The 20,123-nt window shown below is 39.3% G+C and overlaps 1 protein-coding gene across 2 annotated transcripts; it reads left to right on the top strand.

Annotated features, from left to right (window-relative positions):
• Positions 1-3,603: 3,603 nt before the first annotated feature.
• htr2ab (5-hydroxytryptamine (serotonin) receptor 2A-b) lies at positions 3,604-18,916 on the top strand. Of its 2 annotated transcripts, none has more exons than XM_082189557.1 (4): positions 3,604-3,711; positions 3,969-4,580; positions 16,935-17,135; positions 17,289-18,916. In XM_082189557.1, exons 2-4 carry the CDS (start codon positions 4,196-4,198, stop codon positions 18,077-18,079), a joined length of 1,377 nt encoding a protein of 458 aa, XP_082045683.1. In that variant the 5' UTR covers positions 3,604-3,711; positions 3,969-4,195; the 3' UTR covers positions 18,080-18,916. The 2 variants fall into 2 exon arrangements, with proteins under 2 accessions (XP_082045683.1, XP_082045684.1); XM_082189558.1 differs by having other exon boundaries at positions 3,626-3,711; positions 3,966-4,580.
• Positions 18,917-20,123: the final 1,207 nt, after the last annotated feature.

Raw genomic sequence — 20,123 nt, 5'->3', positions numbered from 1 at the left:
TGAGAAATGAGTGTTTGTTAGATCACACTGTGCTTGTGGGAACTAAAGGAGACAGCAGAGATTCTTGAGTAGCAATGTTTGCAATTACAACATGCTTGATGGTGTTACACCTGCACATGTGTAAATTTGTGTGATCATACTGTAGTTTTCTAAAAAGAGGACACTCACAGTTTTTCACACCTTTTTCTTTTTAATGAAAAAAAGCGCCTTTTACCTTTTTAATGGTCAAGTAAAAGGACTTTTTTTCAAAAAAATAAAAAATTCTAAAAACATCCCTCTTCGGGTTGTGGTATACATGTCTATTTTTGCAGTGAAACCATAAATAATGAAATCTAAACATTTAAATATAATCTTACTAAGACATACTATTGGAAGATATAGAGTGACTGATTTCTATTGCCTATATATGCATTTTATCTAAGTGGTCTGCTGGACTGTTATATATCCTCTGAGCAGCATGAAAAACAAAACTTTTATTCAATGCATTATACAGTATAGCCAATAAAGTGAGCAAAGTACACTCCCTTTATAATCACTAAAAAGTTGTCATTCATCTCAGTTGAACGATACCTCACAAAGTTCCATCAACCGGTCCTGCATATTATCAACAAATGCACCAAAAGTACATTTTTGCTCAGTTTGGCCCTCTGAATAACATTAAGGTGTTTTTTCCTCTTAAAGTTTATGCTCCATATTATCACTATATCTTACTATATGAAAACAAATTTCTGTAAGGGTGTCCGGCATTCTTCAAATGGATCAAGTCCAAGTGATGAATGTAAAATACTTTTTTTTGTTGTTATTCTTTTGTGAATTTACATTTTCGTTTGGGCATTGAACAGCACAGCTTTGGTTCTGTACTTCTTCCAGACCTCCCGCAGTTAAAGGTATCATGTTCTCCACACCTGGTGACTTAAGGAGCGCTAATGGGGGTCATAATCACAGCGGAGTGTGCCGAACAGAGTCTGACACCTGGACCACATCTCGCTCCCCTTGTCTGCTACTGCTTCCAGGTGAGCAATTACAGGACCGCCGGGAGCCTCTTGACACACACACATTCTTAATCCAGCTACTTCTCATTCTCACACACACTATCCTTCCATTACCGGAGGAGTGAGTGAAAGAGAATGCTCTATCAGTCTGTCTGCCAGCCGAGCGATCCATCATTTATATGGATGGAGACAGGCAAGGTGGAGTTTTTCCCCTAGCTCTGTCCTCTACAGTTTGAACACTTTCCTTCTGCTACTGTACATCTGTTTGCCCTCTCTGGTCCGTCCTTCACTTCGCCTTTTCATCATCACAAACCTTGGACAGTAAGCAGGTCCAACGATCTATGGATTTTCTATGGAACGCTCTTTTCACTCTTAGGTTGTCTCTCCTTCTCTTACACTGTAAAAAATGTCTAACCTCTCCAAGTCAAAATTTTCTAGTGACTGGTCACATCTAAATTTTTGAATTGGCCCAAGTGTAATTCTTGTTGCAATAGTCTGTTAACATTGGCTCAATGAGAAATAATACGTCAGACTAATTGAAAAATTTAGATGCGACCAGTCACTAGAAATTTTGGACCTTTCTTTTTCTCGCCATGTTTACCCAGGTTTTACTTTTTCTTAGTCCTGGTTTATTTTTACTCTTCTTTCTTTTCTGTATATATTTCCCTCTCTTCAATCTTTACCTTAATCTATCTCTCCCAATTTTGCCTAGAGGAAGAAGTATCTCATTTTCTCCCCATTTTTGATAAAAGTGAGGATGTATTCTTGGACAATATTAAATATTAATTCACAATGTGTATTAATAATGCATTATTAATATCCTATGATGGCAAAGGTCTTCCGTGGAAAATTTATCAATTTACCTGGATTATTTTAGGTTATATCCTGAGGGAGTGGGGATCAGTGGAACACCTTTCGCAGGATGACAAATGTCATGTTCTTTTCATAAAAAATTGCTTTATTAATGACACAAACTCCTGGTTTTGCTGTAAGTGCATAAAAGCTCAGGATAAAAAGGATAAATGGGACACACAGAAAAGGTTCTTCAGATTATTAAAATGTTCTTTTAAGAACTGATCACTAAAAGGTTAGGGAACCCAAAATGGTTCTTCAAGGGTAATGCTGTGAAAAACCTCTTTTGGAACCTTTATTATTAAGTATGTTGTTTTTGCAAATATTTCCCTAATTCATTTTCAATTACCTGAGCTTGCAGGTTCAAGAGGAAAATTCAACCGAAATAAAGAAAATGAGAATTTGAACAATGCTCTATCCAGAGGTCTCACTAGTTTATCCTTAAACCCCACATGGAGGTATTTCATATCTGGGGGAAACTATCTGTTAACATTCCCATTTTTTTAAGTCGTCTGGTGCAGGACCACCCCTAAATTACACAATTTGACATCTGCCATCTTCACAGTTTTGAGTCAATTTGAGCTGTAATTCCGTGTGACTAAACAGGTGTAAGAAAATGACATCATGACAGTGCTGATTGGCTGATGGTAACACAACAACGCACGATGTCCCAAAAATGAGCTGTGATGTGAAAGGCAGCAAATAAAAATATAAAAGTCATGCTTTTAAGAACCATCCAATAAACACTGGTTTGCACTGACAAACAATCTAAAATAAAAAAAATGGTTTGTTGATATAATCAATAAAATAAATCAATGAAAATATTAGGCTTATTTTTATTATAATCAACGGTGCTATATATATTTTTATCAGTGTCATTTTTATACGATGCAAAATCACATTGCTAGTTGACAGAAAGTGATGCTTTGCATATCAACTCTAGCACCTTTTTTTCATATCCTATGATTTTTTATTTACAAAGTTCGGGAGGAACACGTTAAGATAATTAACCTATTTAACATGGAGGAGCGCATTCAGTTAATCAACTCAATTTACAAGATAAGAGGTAAATATACAGCAGAATTACCTCTGTTCCACTTATCTCCTCAATTCTAACTATTCCTATCCCAACCTGGGATGGGGGGAGTACTCTGGGTTCGGGCCAAATTCCGAGGTCGTAGCCCTCCCCTCGGACAGTACGCCAAATATGCATATTTTTATAACATTTTTTTGTGCATATAGGCACATTGTTAATGCATATAGCCATTTTGGGTATGTGATAACAGAATTTTTATTTTTGGGTGAACCACCCCTTTGATGGGCTACCTGCTATTTTCATGGATGTAAACATCTGATTTATACTAAATATTGTTCTATATTTGTAATGGTTCCGGTTTTCCTGAAATTGCAATAAGTTTAAAAGGTTATGTGGGGCATTCCATTAGATTCCTCCGTTGGTTTCCTGCCTGAAGAGCGTATTTGAATATCTGTGGAAATGTGTGTGGAAAAAAAAATAGGTCCATATGTCTTTGTTCCAGTTGACAAGTTCCAAAGGGACCATTCAAAGACAAGGCTTTCTGGAAGAAGCTCAAACAGTCTAGCTTTAGTTACAGCTGGAGAGAACTATCTGCAGAGAGAGAGAGAGAGAGAGAGAGAGAGAGAGAGAGAGAGAGAGAGAAGGGAGAGAGAGAAGGGAGAGAGAGAAGGGAGGGAGGGAGATAAGAGACCGAAGTGCTGAAAAGAGAAAGGATGAATGGAACAGGACCACATGTTGGGTTGATGTGACAAGCACGCATCACCAGAGGCTCATTCTCCAGTGCTGGTGTTCGGAGTGACAGGAAACTGGAAAATACTTCTAGATTAAACGGTAATGTATATGAACACAACATAAACACTGAGTTTGATGTTCTACACTTTTTTTGAATCAGTCTAGCTACTGGAGCCACTAGTCTGAGAATTGTGGTTGCGTGCAATATGTGTTTCAAGTGGGAATGAAGCAGTGCGTAGATAGCATGTTTCGTGTGTTTATGTGGTGTTTTGTTTAAACCAGGACAGCTGAAACATCAGTGCGTTCCAGTCTCTCATGTGTTCTCATTCTTTCTTTCTCTCTCATTAAAAAAGCAGCTGTAAAGTTCCCTCCTCTATTCTGAATCACAATCCATCTGCCCAAGGAGCTTTAAACATCTGTGTACAACAACCATCAACAGCGGTGTCAAGGTGACTGTGAACATGTTGTCGATCTCAAACCGGAACCTTTTGGGCTGCACAGACCTGGAGTGCCATGGAACGCTTCAACTGGACTATCAGTTCCGTGAATTAATCGATGTCGCATTTGAAAAAATAGTCCTTTAATGGCCCTGAATGGGACGACTGCTGAACTCAGATCCTCTGGGATATCGACTGAGATTTTGAAGGACAAAAGCGCTGAACATTGGCTCATGGATCAGAAGGTGTCTCTGAGAAATGCAGTTCTCAATAACTCAATGGATTTCAATTGTAGTGAAGACAGAAATAGGTCGGTCGATTTGCCCTTTAATGGCCAGAAGAACTGGGTGGCTCTTTTGATTTCGCTGGTCATAATCACCACAGTGACAGGAAACATTCTGGTCATCATGGCAGTGAGCTTGGAGAGGAAGTTACAGAATGCCACCAACTACTTCTTGAGGTCTTTAGCCATTACAGACATGCTTCTGGGTATCCTTGTAATGCCAGTAGCCATGCTGACGATACTCTATGGTGAGTTTCTTTACATTTTAACATATCGTCATACATTTGCAGTAATACACAATAGAAGTCTATGGGGCAAGGCATTTCCTCAAAATAACTGTAAAAACAGACAAAGTTTTGAAAGTAGCCTAAAGACATGAACATTATGCCAGTTAACATAAGGCTAACGTGATACAATTGATTACTAACCTTGCGATGCAAAGTTGTATTCAGTCTTTCAACTCCCATCATTAAATTTTAAGCCAGTATAACTTGTACCATAGGCATAATATGCACAAGGATAGCACAGAGAGAATGTTTACAACAGGGGTGTCCAATCCTGTTTTTTGAGATCTACCTGCCTGCAGAGTTTTGATTATCAAGTGCTCCTGAAGAACTTAATTAGCTGGTTCAGTTGTGTTTGATAAGGGTTGGAGCTAAACTTTGCAGAAAGGCAGATCTCCAAGAACAGGACTTTATGTGCAAAATTGCGATAACGCATGTAACATTTTGCGAAAAAAGCACCGTTTCCATAGTTGAAGAGAACAAAAACGTCACTTCCTGATAAACTCACTAAGAAAAATGGAAGTTGATGCAGTAGGAGAAGCCGCTATATATAATAATGTTTATATATATAATATATTACTCCAGAGTGTGTGCAGATGAAATGCAATAAACGTGTTCCTGTCTTGCTTTCTGAGGCGGATGCCTGCTGTTTGGGAACGCAGTCGTATAAGACAGTTCTGGATGGACGACAGATATTCTAGCAACTCAGGCATTTCAGAATGACCAAAACAGCATTTTAGATGCTGTGCAATGAGATCAATCCACTGGTTGGTCCAGTTATGCCGTCCCATTGCAAAGCCACATGTCTTTTTCGATGCGCATCGAGGAAATGATTCGTAAATGTGTTTCAGTCGTAGTTTATGCACGTTTTGTTAACGGATAAAAAATTTACCCGACTCAGTTGAGCGCATAAGGTTTTTAATGAGCGTTTGTAGAATTTTTGCGCATCTTGGAGTTTCTAGGTAATGTGTAATACTTTTTGATTAAACATATTAATTAAATGTTTAACGCAATATTGTTTTGACATTATTATTGTCTTGTTTTGCATTGAGATGAATCATTACTATTTGAACCAAAATAAGCACCAAATATCCATAGTTAAAATAAAAATATTTTTTTTTACATTTAAATCAAGCAAAGATTTACTTAGTTTTACATTGTATAATAATAGTGGGTAGAAAAAGATACACTGTCAAATTAAGGAAAACTTTTTTTATTCAATTTTGGAAACAACATTTTGTCTCTGTCACTATTTATCTCACACAGTATATCACAACACAAGAGTCCAATTGCATACACAACAATGTATATATATAGTATATACAATATTTATTGTAAAAATATACAATAATAATTTGTTAAATTTATATAGCGCTTTTCTGGGTACTCAAAGTGGGGGAAGGGGGAATCTCCTCAACCACCACCAATGTGCAGCACGGCAGCCATATTGCACCAGAACGCCCACACACCAGGTTACTGGTGGAGATGAGACAGAGTGATGAAGCCAATCAGTGTATAGGAGGCCATAATGGACAGGGGCCAATGGCCTAATTTGGCCAGGATGCCGGGGTTAAACCCCTACTCTTTTTTCTGAAGGACATCCTAGGATTTTTAATGACCACAGAGTCAGGACCTCAGTTTAACGTCTCATCCGAAGGACGTTGCTCTTTGACAGTAGTGTCCCCATCACTATACTGGGGCATTAGGATCCACACAGACCACAGGGTGAGCACCCCCTACTGGTCTAACTAAACATCTCTTCCAGAAGCTGTCTATTTTGGGGTCCTTGGCAGCAAAAAAAAAAAAAAAACTGATTTAAATAGCTGATTTAAACAAAAACTGCATCTACTGCCTAAAAATATCGGGAATGCCTTGAACTATTAAAGGACCCATGACATGAAAATTTCACCTTATGTTTTTTAAAGGGTAACTAAACCCTAAACCAACTTTTTTTAGTTAATGATCTGTAAGAATGGGGCTTTATTAGTGCTGTTTCATTGATTCGAGTAACTTTTTTGACATTTGGGTATAAAGTGTTTTAATTCTACAATATATGGTGTAAAAACGTCTGAGTGCTGCCCTCTTCAGGTTGAACGGTGGCTACTGCAGTTGAATTTTCCTATTGGATGTTTGCGGTACTGCGTGATGTAAGCAGGTTCCAGCTCACCACCACGCATAGTATTGCATCAGTTAGGATAGCTTCAAGTTAGCATAGATTTATCTGTATTTAATACAGTGGTCAGGAGGGTACGTAGGTGTAGTGTTGGTTTCAACAGCACTGCTGGACTGCATAGCTTTCCAGCAGACTTGGAAATTAGGCGCCAGTGGTTGCATGCACTTGGCCTGGAAGACCGTGAGTTCCCGCCAAGAGCTCCAGTGTGCAACCTGCATTTTACGCAGGATACGCTGATTTCACGCAGCCGCCATTTTGAAATCGAAAGTGAGGCTCCGGTGGGAAGAACCCCGGAAGTAAAGATAAACAACAATGCCTTGGATTACCAACCTGAAGCTGCTGCCGCGATTTACACTATTGGATGTTAATATTCAATATAGGATATGTATATAGTTCATTCCTGCTTCTTTTTTTACATTCTGAATTATATATAAAAAAAAACTTATTTATAAATGAATTTCACTGTATATAGTCTAAAGTATGAAAGAAATGTATGTACATTTTTAGAATTGACACAACATCATTAAACACAACAATACGCCATCGCATTCACGACTCTCCTGTGATTAAAGGCGACACTTCCGGTTTTCTTCCCACCGGAGCCTCATTTTCGATTTCAAAATAACGGCTGCGTGAAATCAGCGTATTGCTTCTCCAATGCAATAGAGGTAGAAATGGGCTTCTCCACACAGCTCGCGCTGAAAAGCAACGCAGTGCCAAACGCTGCTCCCTCCTGCATGGACTCCACCACCGCAGCGGCGTCTTGATGTGAGTGATCATATACTAGGCTATATTTTAATCACAATTTATGGTTAGGCTAAAGTTAATCCTCTAGGGTCGACAAACGCGCCGGCGCATTTTGCTGGATTTTTTCACATAGCGGCAAAATATGAATATGCCCATAGATATCATATATCTATGAATATGCCTACAGAGAGCGCACGGTATTGACATCAACTCGATAAAACTCATCGGATGCATGTACTTTACGTCGTCTTGCGACCCTGTGAGTCACTCTCCATTTTAGAGTCTGACTGCAGCTGTCAATTAATTCATCTCTGCGGGTCTCAGGTGCACGCTCAGAAAAAGCTCAGACGGGCGAATCTAGAATCTTCCCTTTTTGTCGTCATAAGGGGAAAGATCACCTCCCCTTTCTCTTCTTTGCCCACAAAGAGAATTTGGCCCGCCCATGAGAAAATGAGCTGCGCGAGCGCGATATTGGTATTTCCTCGAGAGACATTATGGCTTGCAAACGAGCGAAGCATGGCAGTTGCTCAGTGTTTGGATGTACAAATGAACACAAAAGTATTTTTTTAGTTCCTTCATCCGAGCCTCTGAAGAACCAGTGGGTTATGTGAATTTCTGATGTGTAATTGTTCAAGTTCAGACAGATAATCTTTCTCTCAAAATCGTTCAATACTGTTTATGCATCAGTCAATCAAGCCAGTGACTAAAATATCAACTTCACATCGTTTCTCTTGGTAGGGTGAAAATAATCTTATTTAAACTGTGATTAAAATATATACAGAAAGCGATCAAAGAACAATCCCATTCCAATCGCCCAAGCTGTCAATCACACAGCGCGAGTTTATCTGGACACTTGCCAAAACTCGTTATGAAATCAATGACGCTGTTACACTGAACAACAAAGCTCTTACTGTACTTACCTCATGTTTGCATTGGTGAAATCATTAGTGAGAGTACAGAAACTGTGTTGCAATGATAAGATCTTCATTCACGCGATCAACAGGCTGTCATCTGCTCAATGCTCATCACTGCAACCTTTTATGTGATGGGAATAGATCTAAATACTTAAAAAACTTCTCATGATTCGTTAATCTCGATAGCTGTAATAGTAAAAACGTATAATAGCTGTAATAGTAAAAGTATTCGAGAGAGTTCCACATGTAATGCTAGCTATTTCATAGGCAAGCATGTCAGCCAATCACAGCAGTGGGCGTTTACACTGAAATCTCACAGCAGACACGCCCCTTCAAAATGAGTGTTCAAATCAGAGGCTTAAATCAGGCTAGGAAAAATGCCTTTTATTTCTAAATTATTAAAAATTTTGATCTTAAAGGGATACTCCACCGTTTTTTCATATTAAACTATGTTATTCCCTTAACTAAGAAGAGTTGATACATACCTCTCTCATCTCAGTGCGTGCACTTAATCTCTCTGGCGCGCGATGACACTTTGATAGCACTTAGTTTAGCCCAGTATATTCAATGGTACCTAACAGCAATGAATTTAGAAGTGACCAAACACATCAATGTTCTCCCTATTTAAAAACAGTTACACGAGTAGTTATACGACTAAGTATGGTGACACAAAATAAAACGTAGCGCTTTTCTAAGCGGGTTAAAAAGGATAACTATAATGTATGGCGGAATAACACTTTTGGGAGTACTTCGACTCGGCGCAGTAAAAAGTCACGCCTGATCCTCTTCCTCTCACTTCTGTCAATAGTGGGAAGAGGATCAGGCGTGACTTTTTACTGCGCCAAGTCGAAGTATTCCCAAAAGTGCTATTCCGCCATACATTATAATTATCCTTTATAACCCGCTTAGAAAAGCACCACGTTTTATTTTGTGTCACCCTACTTGGTCGTATAACTACTAGTGTAACTGTTTTTAAATAGGGAAAACATTGATGTGTTTGGTCACTTCTAAATTCATTGCTGTTAGATACCATTGAATATACTGGGCTAAGCTAAGTGCTATCAAAGTGTCACCGCGCGCCAGAGCGATTAAGTGCACGCACTGAGATGAGAGAGGTATGTATCAACTCGTCTTAGTTAAGGGAATAACATAGTTTAATATGAAAAAACGGTGGAGTATCCCTTTAAAAACATACTAACATTATAAGGGCACCCAAGGAAACATTATAAAATAATGAAATAATCCATGTCATGGGACCTTTAACAACATAGGCGCATTTTTCTTTGTTTTTTCAAACTGAGGGAAAAATCAACCATAATTATTTTCTGCCATAATCAACACAACAGCATGGGTGATGCTATTTCTTAGATAGATCATAATTCTGACCCCTGTTATTGTCGACAACATGCCCCAGATGCTGTTGAGAGACATTAAGTTGTTTAGAAGCCAGATCATTCCTTTAAAGAACACAAGTTGTGTCAAATGGTTTTTTATTTGAGCTGTTTTACAGAATCAGCACTCATTAGATGTCTCCAGTGAGTTTCTTCCATGTCAGAGGTGTAAATTGCAAACTTTCTTGTGTTGTAACATTTGTATCTCTGGAAAAAGATGTATAAACAATAATTAGGCCTCCATACATTTTGCTGGAAGGTGATTTATTTCAGTGGATAATGAGTGTGTGTTGGGCCGTCTGGTGTGTCCTAAATTAGTCTGCTTGTATTCACGCATGGGGAGAGAAATCCCTCTTCCTACTCCTTCCAGCGCTTTGATGAGAAATTAATTATGCAGTAACGATGCTGCGCTTTGGTGTGTGTTTATGCAGCAAAAATTGTTATGCTTCCTACTTGATGTACTGAATAGTTTGACCAAAGAGAATAAAACACGCCACTCCCTGTTTCTATCAGACGTATGTGTTTTTTGGTGTTATGACAGCTGGCGTCGTGTGGACAGAATTCTGATAACACACAGCTAAATTATTTATTTTCCTTCTTTCTTCTTTTACTGGTGGAGTTTATCACTTATTGATCAGAATTTGACATGAAAACCTAGACAAAACAAAGTCTGTCTAAAGCACTCATAACACATTGTTTCTAAATCAAACATGCAAACACGCAATGCAGAACTCATTCTGAGTGACAGCAGCTACAAGATCCTGTATCATCTTTTGCCCCCTGAAACAGGTTATTCCCGCATGATGTAATGTTATTATATAACCGGTTGAGATCTGTTGAATTTATATAGCCTACATGAAACTCCAGGCACTGATAAAAAACAGGGCTGTGTGTTTCAGCTGAACCTGTTCTGAGAGTTCTGGGAGATTCTATGACTTCACAGTTCGAAGCACACCATTGAGTGTGATGGTGCTATTGATGACTTCCACTGTCTCATCAGCACCCGAGTCTTCTATTCTCTCATCTTTATTCCAGAACACATTTCTTTGTGTTTAGATTCAATCTGTAGACACAGTGGCTTCCAAAACATCATGTTCTTTGTAAGTCAGCAAACTAAAAGGCTGATTCTAGTGATTCTAGTGGGCCTGCTGTGAGTGTGTTTGCCACGTGCTGTAAGCTCCGTCTTAGCCTCGTATTTCCTTGTTTTGAACCATCATTTACTACAATTTCTAGTTGTTTATACTACTACTAAATACAGCTTACCCAACATCTCAGATTAACCTGACATCGCTAGCTTCCGTTACTACTAGCACAACACGCTAGTAATTCGCTAGCCTGTTAACGCGCCACCCGTGCGCTCAGCTATTTTTATTTATTTATTTTCTCTCACGCGCCTTTGAGTTCATAAAAGCTCAGGTGAGTAAGAAACACTCAACAAACACGGTGAGTAATGTCTTGTCCTGTTATTATCATGTGTCGCGTCTAAATGCGTTGTTGTTTTTGGAGCTCTATCGATTTGATTTATAATTCTTGATTTTTCTCTTTAAACTCGCTTACAACGAACATTTTCTACTTTTCCTCACTGAGAAGCACTACTGCTCAAACCTCATAGTTACAACGCGGACTGTTGAGCAGACGCGTCTCAAGCCTATTAGTGATCCAACGCTGCATACTCTTAAAGGTTACGTCCGTGGATCACGGCTGAACGCGTCTTCTCCACACTCACTTACAAACAAACATTTTTTTTTTGCCTATCGTGCGTCTACTCTACACCCCTACCAAAAAAAAAAAAAAAAAAAAAAAACGATTATATCCAAGACTTCAGTCATAAATTAGTATTAATATTGATAGCATCACCGGTAGCTTCGTTGCTAACTCACTGTCCATCTGTTAAAATGGCGAATATATCAGATGTAAGATGTCCAGATGTCTACCTTTTGGTGCAGGTGAGGACACATTTGAGCTGCACGCACTGCAGTCTGAGCTGGAAGCTGTTGAGAAACAGATCCACGACCTTTTATTGAGACAGGCCGAGCTGAGAGACCGGTGTTTGGCTCTTGAAACATCATGCGCCGATGCACACAAATCAGTGTTTAACGTTACTAACCCGCTGACTCCGACCTTGTCTACTCCGTGCGTTCCTCAGCATCGGTCGCAATCAGCCATGGTCTCGTTCACTCCGGCTCCAACACGCCACCACGAAGCCTGGGTGGTTCCGCAGCGGAAGACGCGAGTCAGGTTTAGACCAAGACTTTCTCCGACCCTCCCGGTTTTCGAGTTATCCACACAAAACCGCTTCTCCCCTCTTCGCGAAACAGAACGCGATGCTGTGATCATCGGCGATTCCATCGTTCGGCACGTACACGCTACATTAGGTAAAAGTAAGGTGCACAGTCACTGCTTTCCTGGTGCTCGTGTTTCTGAAATCGCTGCTCGCGTTCCCGAGATCCTGAACGGTGACGAGCGCGTCGGAACTGTGGTCCTGCACGCGGGAGTGAACGACATCAGGCTGCGCTAGACGGAGATTCTGAAGAAAGACTTCAGGAATCTAATCGATACGGTACGCAGCACATCGCCTGAAACAACGATCATTGTGTCAGGACCGCTTCCCACGTACCGACTAGGGCATGAAAAGTTCAGCAGATTATTTGCGCTAAATGAATGGTTAATGTCATGGTGCAATGAGCAGAAACTGCTCTTTGTAAATAATTGGAATCTGTTTTGGGAGCGTCCTAGGCTTTTCCGTGCTGATGGCTTACACCCAAGCAGATTCGGAGCGGATCTTCTGTCAGATAACATCTCCAAAATGTTAAATACCCTTTGACTAGTAACCAAAAGTCCAAATCATAGTCTCTGCTGCACCAATTTAACTGATATAAATACTAGTGTAGAACATTGCATAGAAACCGTGTCTATTCCTCGTTTAGTGAGATCAAATAATAAATCTACTGCAGGATCTAGGAAAAATCTAATTGTTATTAAAACAGAAAATGTTGCTATTAGTAAACAAAAACTATTTCTAAAGCTAGGTCTTCTAAACATTAGATCACTCACACCTAAGGCAGTTATTGTAAATGAAATAGTCACAGATAATAGCTTCGATGTACTTTGCCTTACTGAAACCTGGCTTAAACCAAATGATTATTTCGGTATTAATGAGTCTACTCCTCCTGGATACTGTTATAAGCATGAGCCCCGTCTGATTGGTCGTGGCGGAGGTGTTGCAACCATTTATAGAGATATTCTAAATGTTACTCAGAAAACGGGTTATAAGTTTATTTCATTTGAAGTACTTGTACTAAATGTTACGCTCTTAGATGTTAGAAAAACATCCCTATTATCTCTAGCCTTGGCTACCGTATATAGACCGCCAGGGCCTTACGCTGATTTCCTAAAAGAGTTTGCAGATTTTCTCTCAGACCTATTAGTCAATGTCGATAAAGCATTAATTGTTGGAGATTTTAACATACACGTAGATAATCCAAATGATGCGTTAGGAGCTGCGTTTACAGATTTATTAAATTCATTTGGGGTCAAGCAAAACGTCACCGGACCAACACATCGTCTTAATCATACACTCGATTTAATTATATCACATGGAACCGATCCAACCGATATAGATATCATTCCACAAAGTGATGAAGTCACTGATCACTACATGGTAACTTGCATATTACGTACTGCTGTAATATGTCATGCGGCGTCGCGTTATCAACCAGGCAGAACAATCCTCCCATCCACCATAGATAATTTCTCAAATTGCTAATCTAATCTGTCTCAGCTGCTGCCTGAACCCAAACAAACAGATGAACTAGAAGAACTAACTAGCACTATGAGCACCATTCTCTCTAGAACATTGGATGTGGTTGCACCTATTAAATGAAAAAAAGTCAGAGAGAAAAATAAAGCACCATGGTATAACAATACTACGCATGTTTTAAAGAGAGAAACCCGTATTTTAGAGCGTAAATGGAAACAAACTAATTTAGAGGTCTTTAGAATCGCGTGGAAAGACAGTATGTCACGTTATAAAAAGGCCCTAAAAGCGGCCAGGGCTGAGCACCTCCGCAAACTAATAGAAAACAACCAAAACAATCCAAGGTTTTTATTTAACACCGTGGCTAGACTAACAAATAAACAGACGTCACCCGAACAAAATATCCCGTTACAGTTCAGTAGTAATGATTTCATGAACTTCTTTACTGAGAAAATAGAAAGCATCAGAACCACAATTGTAAACGTTCAATCTTCAATTGCGCCTTATAATTCAGCTTCAATTATCACCCCGCAAGAACAATTACAGTGCTTTACAACTATAGAACAAAAAGAGTTAAATAAACTTATCACTACATCTAAAACAACAACATGTTTATTAGATCCTATACCAACTAAACTACTGAAAGAAGTGTTACCTGTAGTGGAAGAGCCTCTCCTCAATATTATTAACTCGTCTTTATCTTTAGGTCATGTTCCAAGAACATTTAAACTGGCAGTTATAAAACCTCTCATTAAGAAACCACAATTAGATCATAATAATCTAGCAAATTATAGACCCATTTCAAATCTTCCATTTATCTCTAAAATATTAGAAAAAGTGGTGTCCGCTCAACTGGGCTCTTTCTTGCAACAAAATGATATCTATGAAAAGTTTCCGTCTGGATTCAGACCGCATCATAGCACTGAAACTGCGCTCGTTAAAATCACAAATGATTTACTTTTAGCTTCTGACCAAGGCTGTATCTCAATACTAGTTTTACTTGATCTTAGTGCTGCGTTCGATACTATAGATCATACATTACTCTTAGATCGACTACAAAATTATACTGGTGTTCAAGGACAAGCATTAAGCTGGTTCAAATCATACCTATCTGACCGCTACCATTTTGTCTATTTAAATGGAGAAAAATCGATCATAACTCCAGTAAACTATGGAATGCCGCAGGGATCTGTATTAGGCCCTCTGTTATTTTCAATATATATGATGCCACTTGGAAATATTATAAGGAAACATGGAATTAGTTTCCATTGTTATGCTGATGACACTCAAATATATATATATTCATCACGGCCGGATGAAAACGCAAAATTTTCCAAATTGACAGAGTGTGTTAAAGATATAAAAGATTGGATGACGCGTAATTTTCTTTTATTAAATCCAGACAAGACAGAGGTAATACTTATCGGTTCAAAAAACCGCCCACAAAACCTCGCACAATACAACTTTAACATCATAGGATGTCCTGTTACTTTATCCTCTACAGTAAAAGACCTGGGTGTTATACTCGATTGCAACCTGTCTTTTGAAAATCATATTTCATATGTTACAAAAACAGCCTTTTTCCACCTGAGAAACATTGCTAAGCTACGTAATATGCTATCAGTTTCTGATGCAGAAAAGTTAGTTCATGCATTCATGACCTCGAGACTGGATTACTGTAATGCTTTATTAGCTGGTTGTCCTGCATCCTCAATAAACAAGCTACAGTTAGTCCAAAATGCCGCCGCTAGAGTTCTTACGAGATCAAGAAAATATGATCATATAACACCGATTTTATCATCACTGCATTGGTTACCTATAAAGCTCCGTATTAATGATAAGATATTGCTACTGACTTATAAAGCCCTAAACGGCTTAGCTCCAGTCTATTTAACGGATCTTCTATCACCCTATAATCCATCGCGCTCTTTAAGATCACTAAATTCAAGGCTTTTGGTCATACCTAGGATATCCAGAACCACCAAAGGAGGGAGAGCATTTTCACATTTGGCTCCAAAACTCTGGAATAGTCTTCTCTTCAGCATCTGGAAAAGTCGCATCTCTTCAGCCAGGCATTCATATAATCCTACAGTTCAAACTACAATCCGGCCTCTAGCTCATAAATGCCAGAGGTGATCTGGCCCCCGACTGAGCCTGGGTTCTCCCAAGGTTTTTTTTCTCCATTAGGTCACCTGATGGAGTTTTAGGACACCATTAGGTCACTTGATGGAGTTTTTCGGTTCCTTGCCACTGTTGCCTTTGGCTTGCTCAGTTGGGGATATTTTGGGGATATTTAATTTAATTTGATCAATCAATAAATTCCTCTTGAAACAAACTTTGTTGTATTATTTTAATTTAATACTGTGAAGCTGCTTTGATACAATCTGTATTGTGAAAAGCGCTATACAAATAAACTTGACTTGACTTGACTTGATTCTCATGATTATTGGTGGTAATGGACTTGAAGAAGCAAAACATGTTTTGGATATGAAAAGTTCAGATTAACAGTAATTACGTATTAGCACAGTTGTGTGTCAGCAATTACTAAACATCGCAGTTCTTGCTCCTGTATAGTGCAAATTCCATTTAAAAGGGTTATTTAATATATTTACTTTTAATTTTACCCTGAGGTCCAATTATGAAGTAAGTAAAGTTTTTGGTAGCACTTAATTTTACAGTCCTGTTCCCCATGTACATACTATTTATTACAATAAATGGGTAATAACTATAGGTACTAACCCTGAACCTACCCCTAAACCTAACCTTAATGCATGTAGTTACCTTATATTAACCAGTACTTTCTTAGGTAAGTACACTGATGTCCCGTAAGTGCAGATACTGTAAAATAAAGTGCAACCAAGTTTTTTGTACCCCAAACACACACTCTCTCTGACCCTTAAAATTAAAAGTCTGTTTTTATTTAGTTTGCTGCAGTTCCTTAAGACTCTTTTAAGACCATTTGCATGCCCTCTTTGCATGTTAAATAATAATAGTTATAATATATGAATAATGTATGTAAACTACTGTTGAAATGTTTGGAAGATTTTAAATGTTTTTGGAAGAAGTCTCTTATGCAACATTATGATGTAAAAAGAATAAAAAAATATATATATAAAAAATATAAGATTCTGCACTAGCCTACTTGTAGGTCACTAATCAAAAACAAGTAAATTTGTGGTTTCGACAAGGTGAATGTCCTGTGCAAAAAAAGTCAGATTTCCTTGCTCCATGAAGGATGTTGACCAATGAATATTCAATATTATATGACTGTAACCAATGACACACAAGTATTTGCTTGACCCGAATGTGACACTTTTTGTGTCTCTTATGTGTTAGGTTACACCTGGCCACTCCCCCAGGCCTTATGTCCTATCTGGATCTACCTGGACGTTCTCTTCTCCACTGCCTCCATCATGCACCTGTGCACCATCTCTCTGGACCGATACATCGCCATCCGTAACCCCATCCACCACAGCCGCTCAAACTCTCTTACTAGAGCCAGAGTCAAAATCACAGCAGCCTGGACCATCTCTGTGGGTAAGTTCAAGATCGCTCAAAGCCAGTAGGAAATTGCTTTCCAGCTCATTTCTGAAATGCTAAACAACTGAGACTGCATCTATTAGCACTGGTATGCCAAACCATAACACCAAGCTGTCTTCTTACTCTCATTTTGTCTCCATCTGTCTCAAGTTATCTCCATGCCTGTCCCAGTTCTCGGCCTGCACGATCACTCCAAAGTCTTCCGGAATGAAAGCTGCCAACTGACGGACAACAATTTCGTTCTGATTGGCTCTTTTGTGGCGTTCTTCATCCCGCTCATCATCATGGTCGTCACCTACTTCCTCACCATCCGTGCTCTGCAAAGCGAAGCGACTTTGTGCCTGGACCAACTCGTTGTGCGGCCAAAATGGTCGTCCACTATACTCCTCCCTCGTGGCTCGCTCTCCTCCGAGCGTCTCTTCTCGCGTTCGTCTATCTGCCGTGACAGGGCTTCCAGCCGTCGCTCCATGCAGTCCCTCAGCAATGAGCAGAAGGCGTCTAAAGTGCTTGGCGTGGTCTTCCTTCTGTTTGTGATCATGTGGTGTCCGTTTTTCGTGACAAACGTGATAGCGGTGGTGTGCGGCTCGGCGTGTGACGAAGATTTGGTGGGGGGACTGATGAACGTGTTTGTTTGGGTGGGTTATCTGTCATCGGCGGTCAACCCTTTCATCTACACGCTCTTCAATAAGACTTACCGTGCCGCTTTTGCCCGGTATATGCGTTGCCGCTACCATGAGGAGAAGAGGCCTCTGCAGATGATACTTGTCAACACCATCCCTCCTCTGGCGTACAGTACCTCCGGGATTCCCTTGAAGGTGGAGAACTCATTAAGGAAGAGGGCAGAGGGCAGCCGGTCTGGGAGCTTCTCCAACACAGATAGGTCAAACTCTGGAAACACACAAAACAAGCAGGAAAGGAATGAGGTAGTAAGCCATTTGTGAGACTAGAGCCAGACTCTAGAGGGTTTTTAATTATGGCTCACATCAACAGACCTTCGAGACCGTCTTTTTGAAGGTGTAAAATCTTGATAAATGAAGTCTTTTATTTTCATGTGTCCACCTGTGCAGCATAGCACAGTCAGCAGATGGTACTACCTACGGCTCAAAGCCAAAAGAGAAGACAGATGCTTTAAATTGTTCCAACAGCAATAAAGTTTCACAACTCTCTTTGTGGGACTCACCACAAATTTCTGTTTATTTTGTACAAGATTTGTAAAAAACCCACTGTATATGTTTACTTTACACAAATATCCACTGTATGAATGAAATACGTCACTTTTCTCACTTTATCTTGCCTCTGGTGAGTAATAGTTTTATGTTCATTAATTTATTATAGATTGTATTGTGAAGACCTGTTCATGATATGTGGTTAGATTAAATAAACCGTACATGGAAGATTTGGTCGCTTTCTTGAGACAGACTGGTTTATGGTCTGTTCGAAAGATAGGGGTTTGGCAAATGAACTCACAAACGATTCACCTCAAATCATTAAATGCCATCTGAATGAAAAACAAATGCAGACAAAGTGAAGGGGGAGGCCAATAACATACCAACTTGAGACACTGAGGAGTGTTAAATGAAAGTGTCTAAACAGCACTTGACTTTTAAACTTGCCAGACGTACAAAACCTTTTGTTCTCAACAGATTTGTTTGGATATAACATGGCAATTCTGGCAGGTGAGTGCCTTGTATCAACAACCTTGGCCGCTTAAATTCAGGGCTGTATATCACCAAATAATTTTAATTACCCTGCAAAAAAAGCATCATAAACCAGCATGAATTCCATGTTGGTCCAGGCAGGTTAAGGCTGGTAAGAGCTGTTATAGTGCTGGTCTAGCTGGTGGACCAGCATGGTCATGCTGTTCTCAAGTAAAATTCAGCTTGCGAAGCTGGTTTACCAGTACTCCCACTCCCCATGCTGCGGACCAGCAAGCAGCAGCCAGCATCCCCATGCTGTTCCCAGCATGCAAAACATGCTGGTGACCAGCAATGCTGGATTTTCAGCGGGGTAGTCTGGAAAGGCTTTTTAAATGACTGCATAATTATTGAGTATGTAAAAACGTATAGCCTTTATACTATATATACGGAAAAATAATTATGATATACAATGATGGATGATTTTTGGACTTCATTTATCATTCTACCAAATGCCAGTGTGTGTGTGCAGTGGTTGAATTTGTAGGTTGCATTTTCTGTGGCTACAGATGTCATTGCTAATTAAAGACAATTGAAATTTCATGACAGTCATGTGACTGTGATGTGAGCGGTCAGATTATCCACTCATCTAAGCAACGCAACACAACGTGGACATATACTTATCTGACTCTAAAGCCAATGTACGGATCCACCTGGTGTACAGTATGGGTAAGGTAAGATCTGGCGTAGTAGTAAATCTCTTAGATTTAAGAAGCTTCTTTGACCAGCACTTCAGACTGAAGATAGACCATAGGTTTGAAAAATGTGATTCTTTGTGTCAGAGTTACTATTAAATTAATGTTGAACCATAAAAGACACTCTGAGACCCTTTACAAAAAGTACTGTGGTGGTACTTTTATCACCATATTTAATACCATGCAGGTACTTTGATAGGCTATAACAGCCATGGCCTACAACAAAGAATTCATATAGCTTAAAATGTGGTATGTCTAATTTACTCTAAGGTATTTTAAAGGATAAAGTATATAGACGTATTTACCTTTTAATAATGTAAATAATCATGTGCAATTATTCCGTGGGTAAATGAGATCAGCAGTGCCTCTCATTAGCGCCAGAGATTTTGCAGCACGCATGCGCCCTAGTGGAAAACAAAAATACTTCATCTGCATCATGTCTCGCATGTTTTTGACTTGCTCGCCGCTGGTTGGCGCTTTGTTGCATTGCTCGAGTCGTTGTTAATTCGCTTTTAAACTCTCCCTGATAAAATTTGTCTCTTAAAACGCTAGAAAGAAAAAACACCACTGAAATTCCCTAAACATTTTACTTCTCT

Source organism: Leuciscus leuciscus, assembly GCF_965113295.1.
Source record: "Leuciscus leuciscus genome assembly, chromosome: 14".
Lineage (NCBI taxonomy): Eukaryota > Metazoa > Chordata > Actinopteri > Cypriniformes > Leuciscidae > Leuciscus > Leuciscus leuciscus.
The sequence above is the reverse complement of the archived record's forward strand: the minus strand, read 5'-3'. Positions and strand labels throughout refer to the sequence as shown.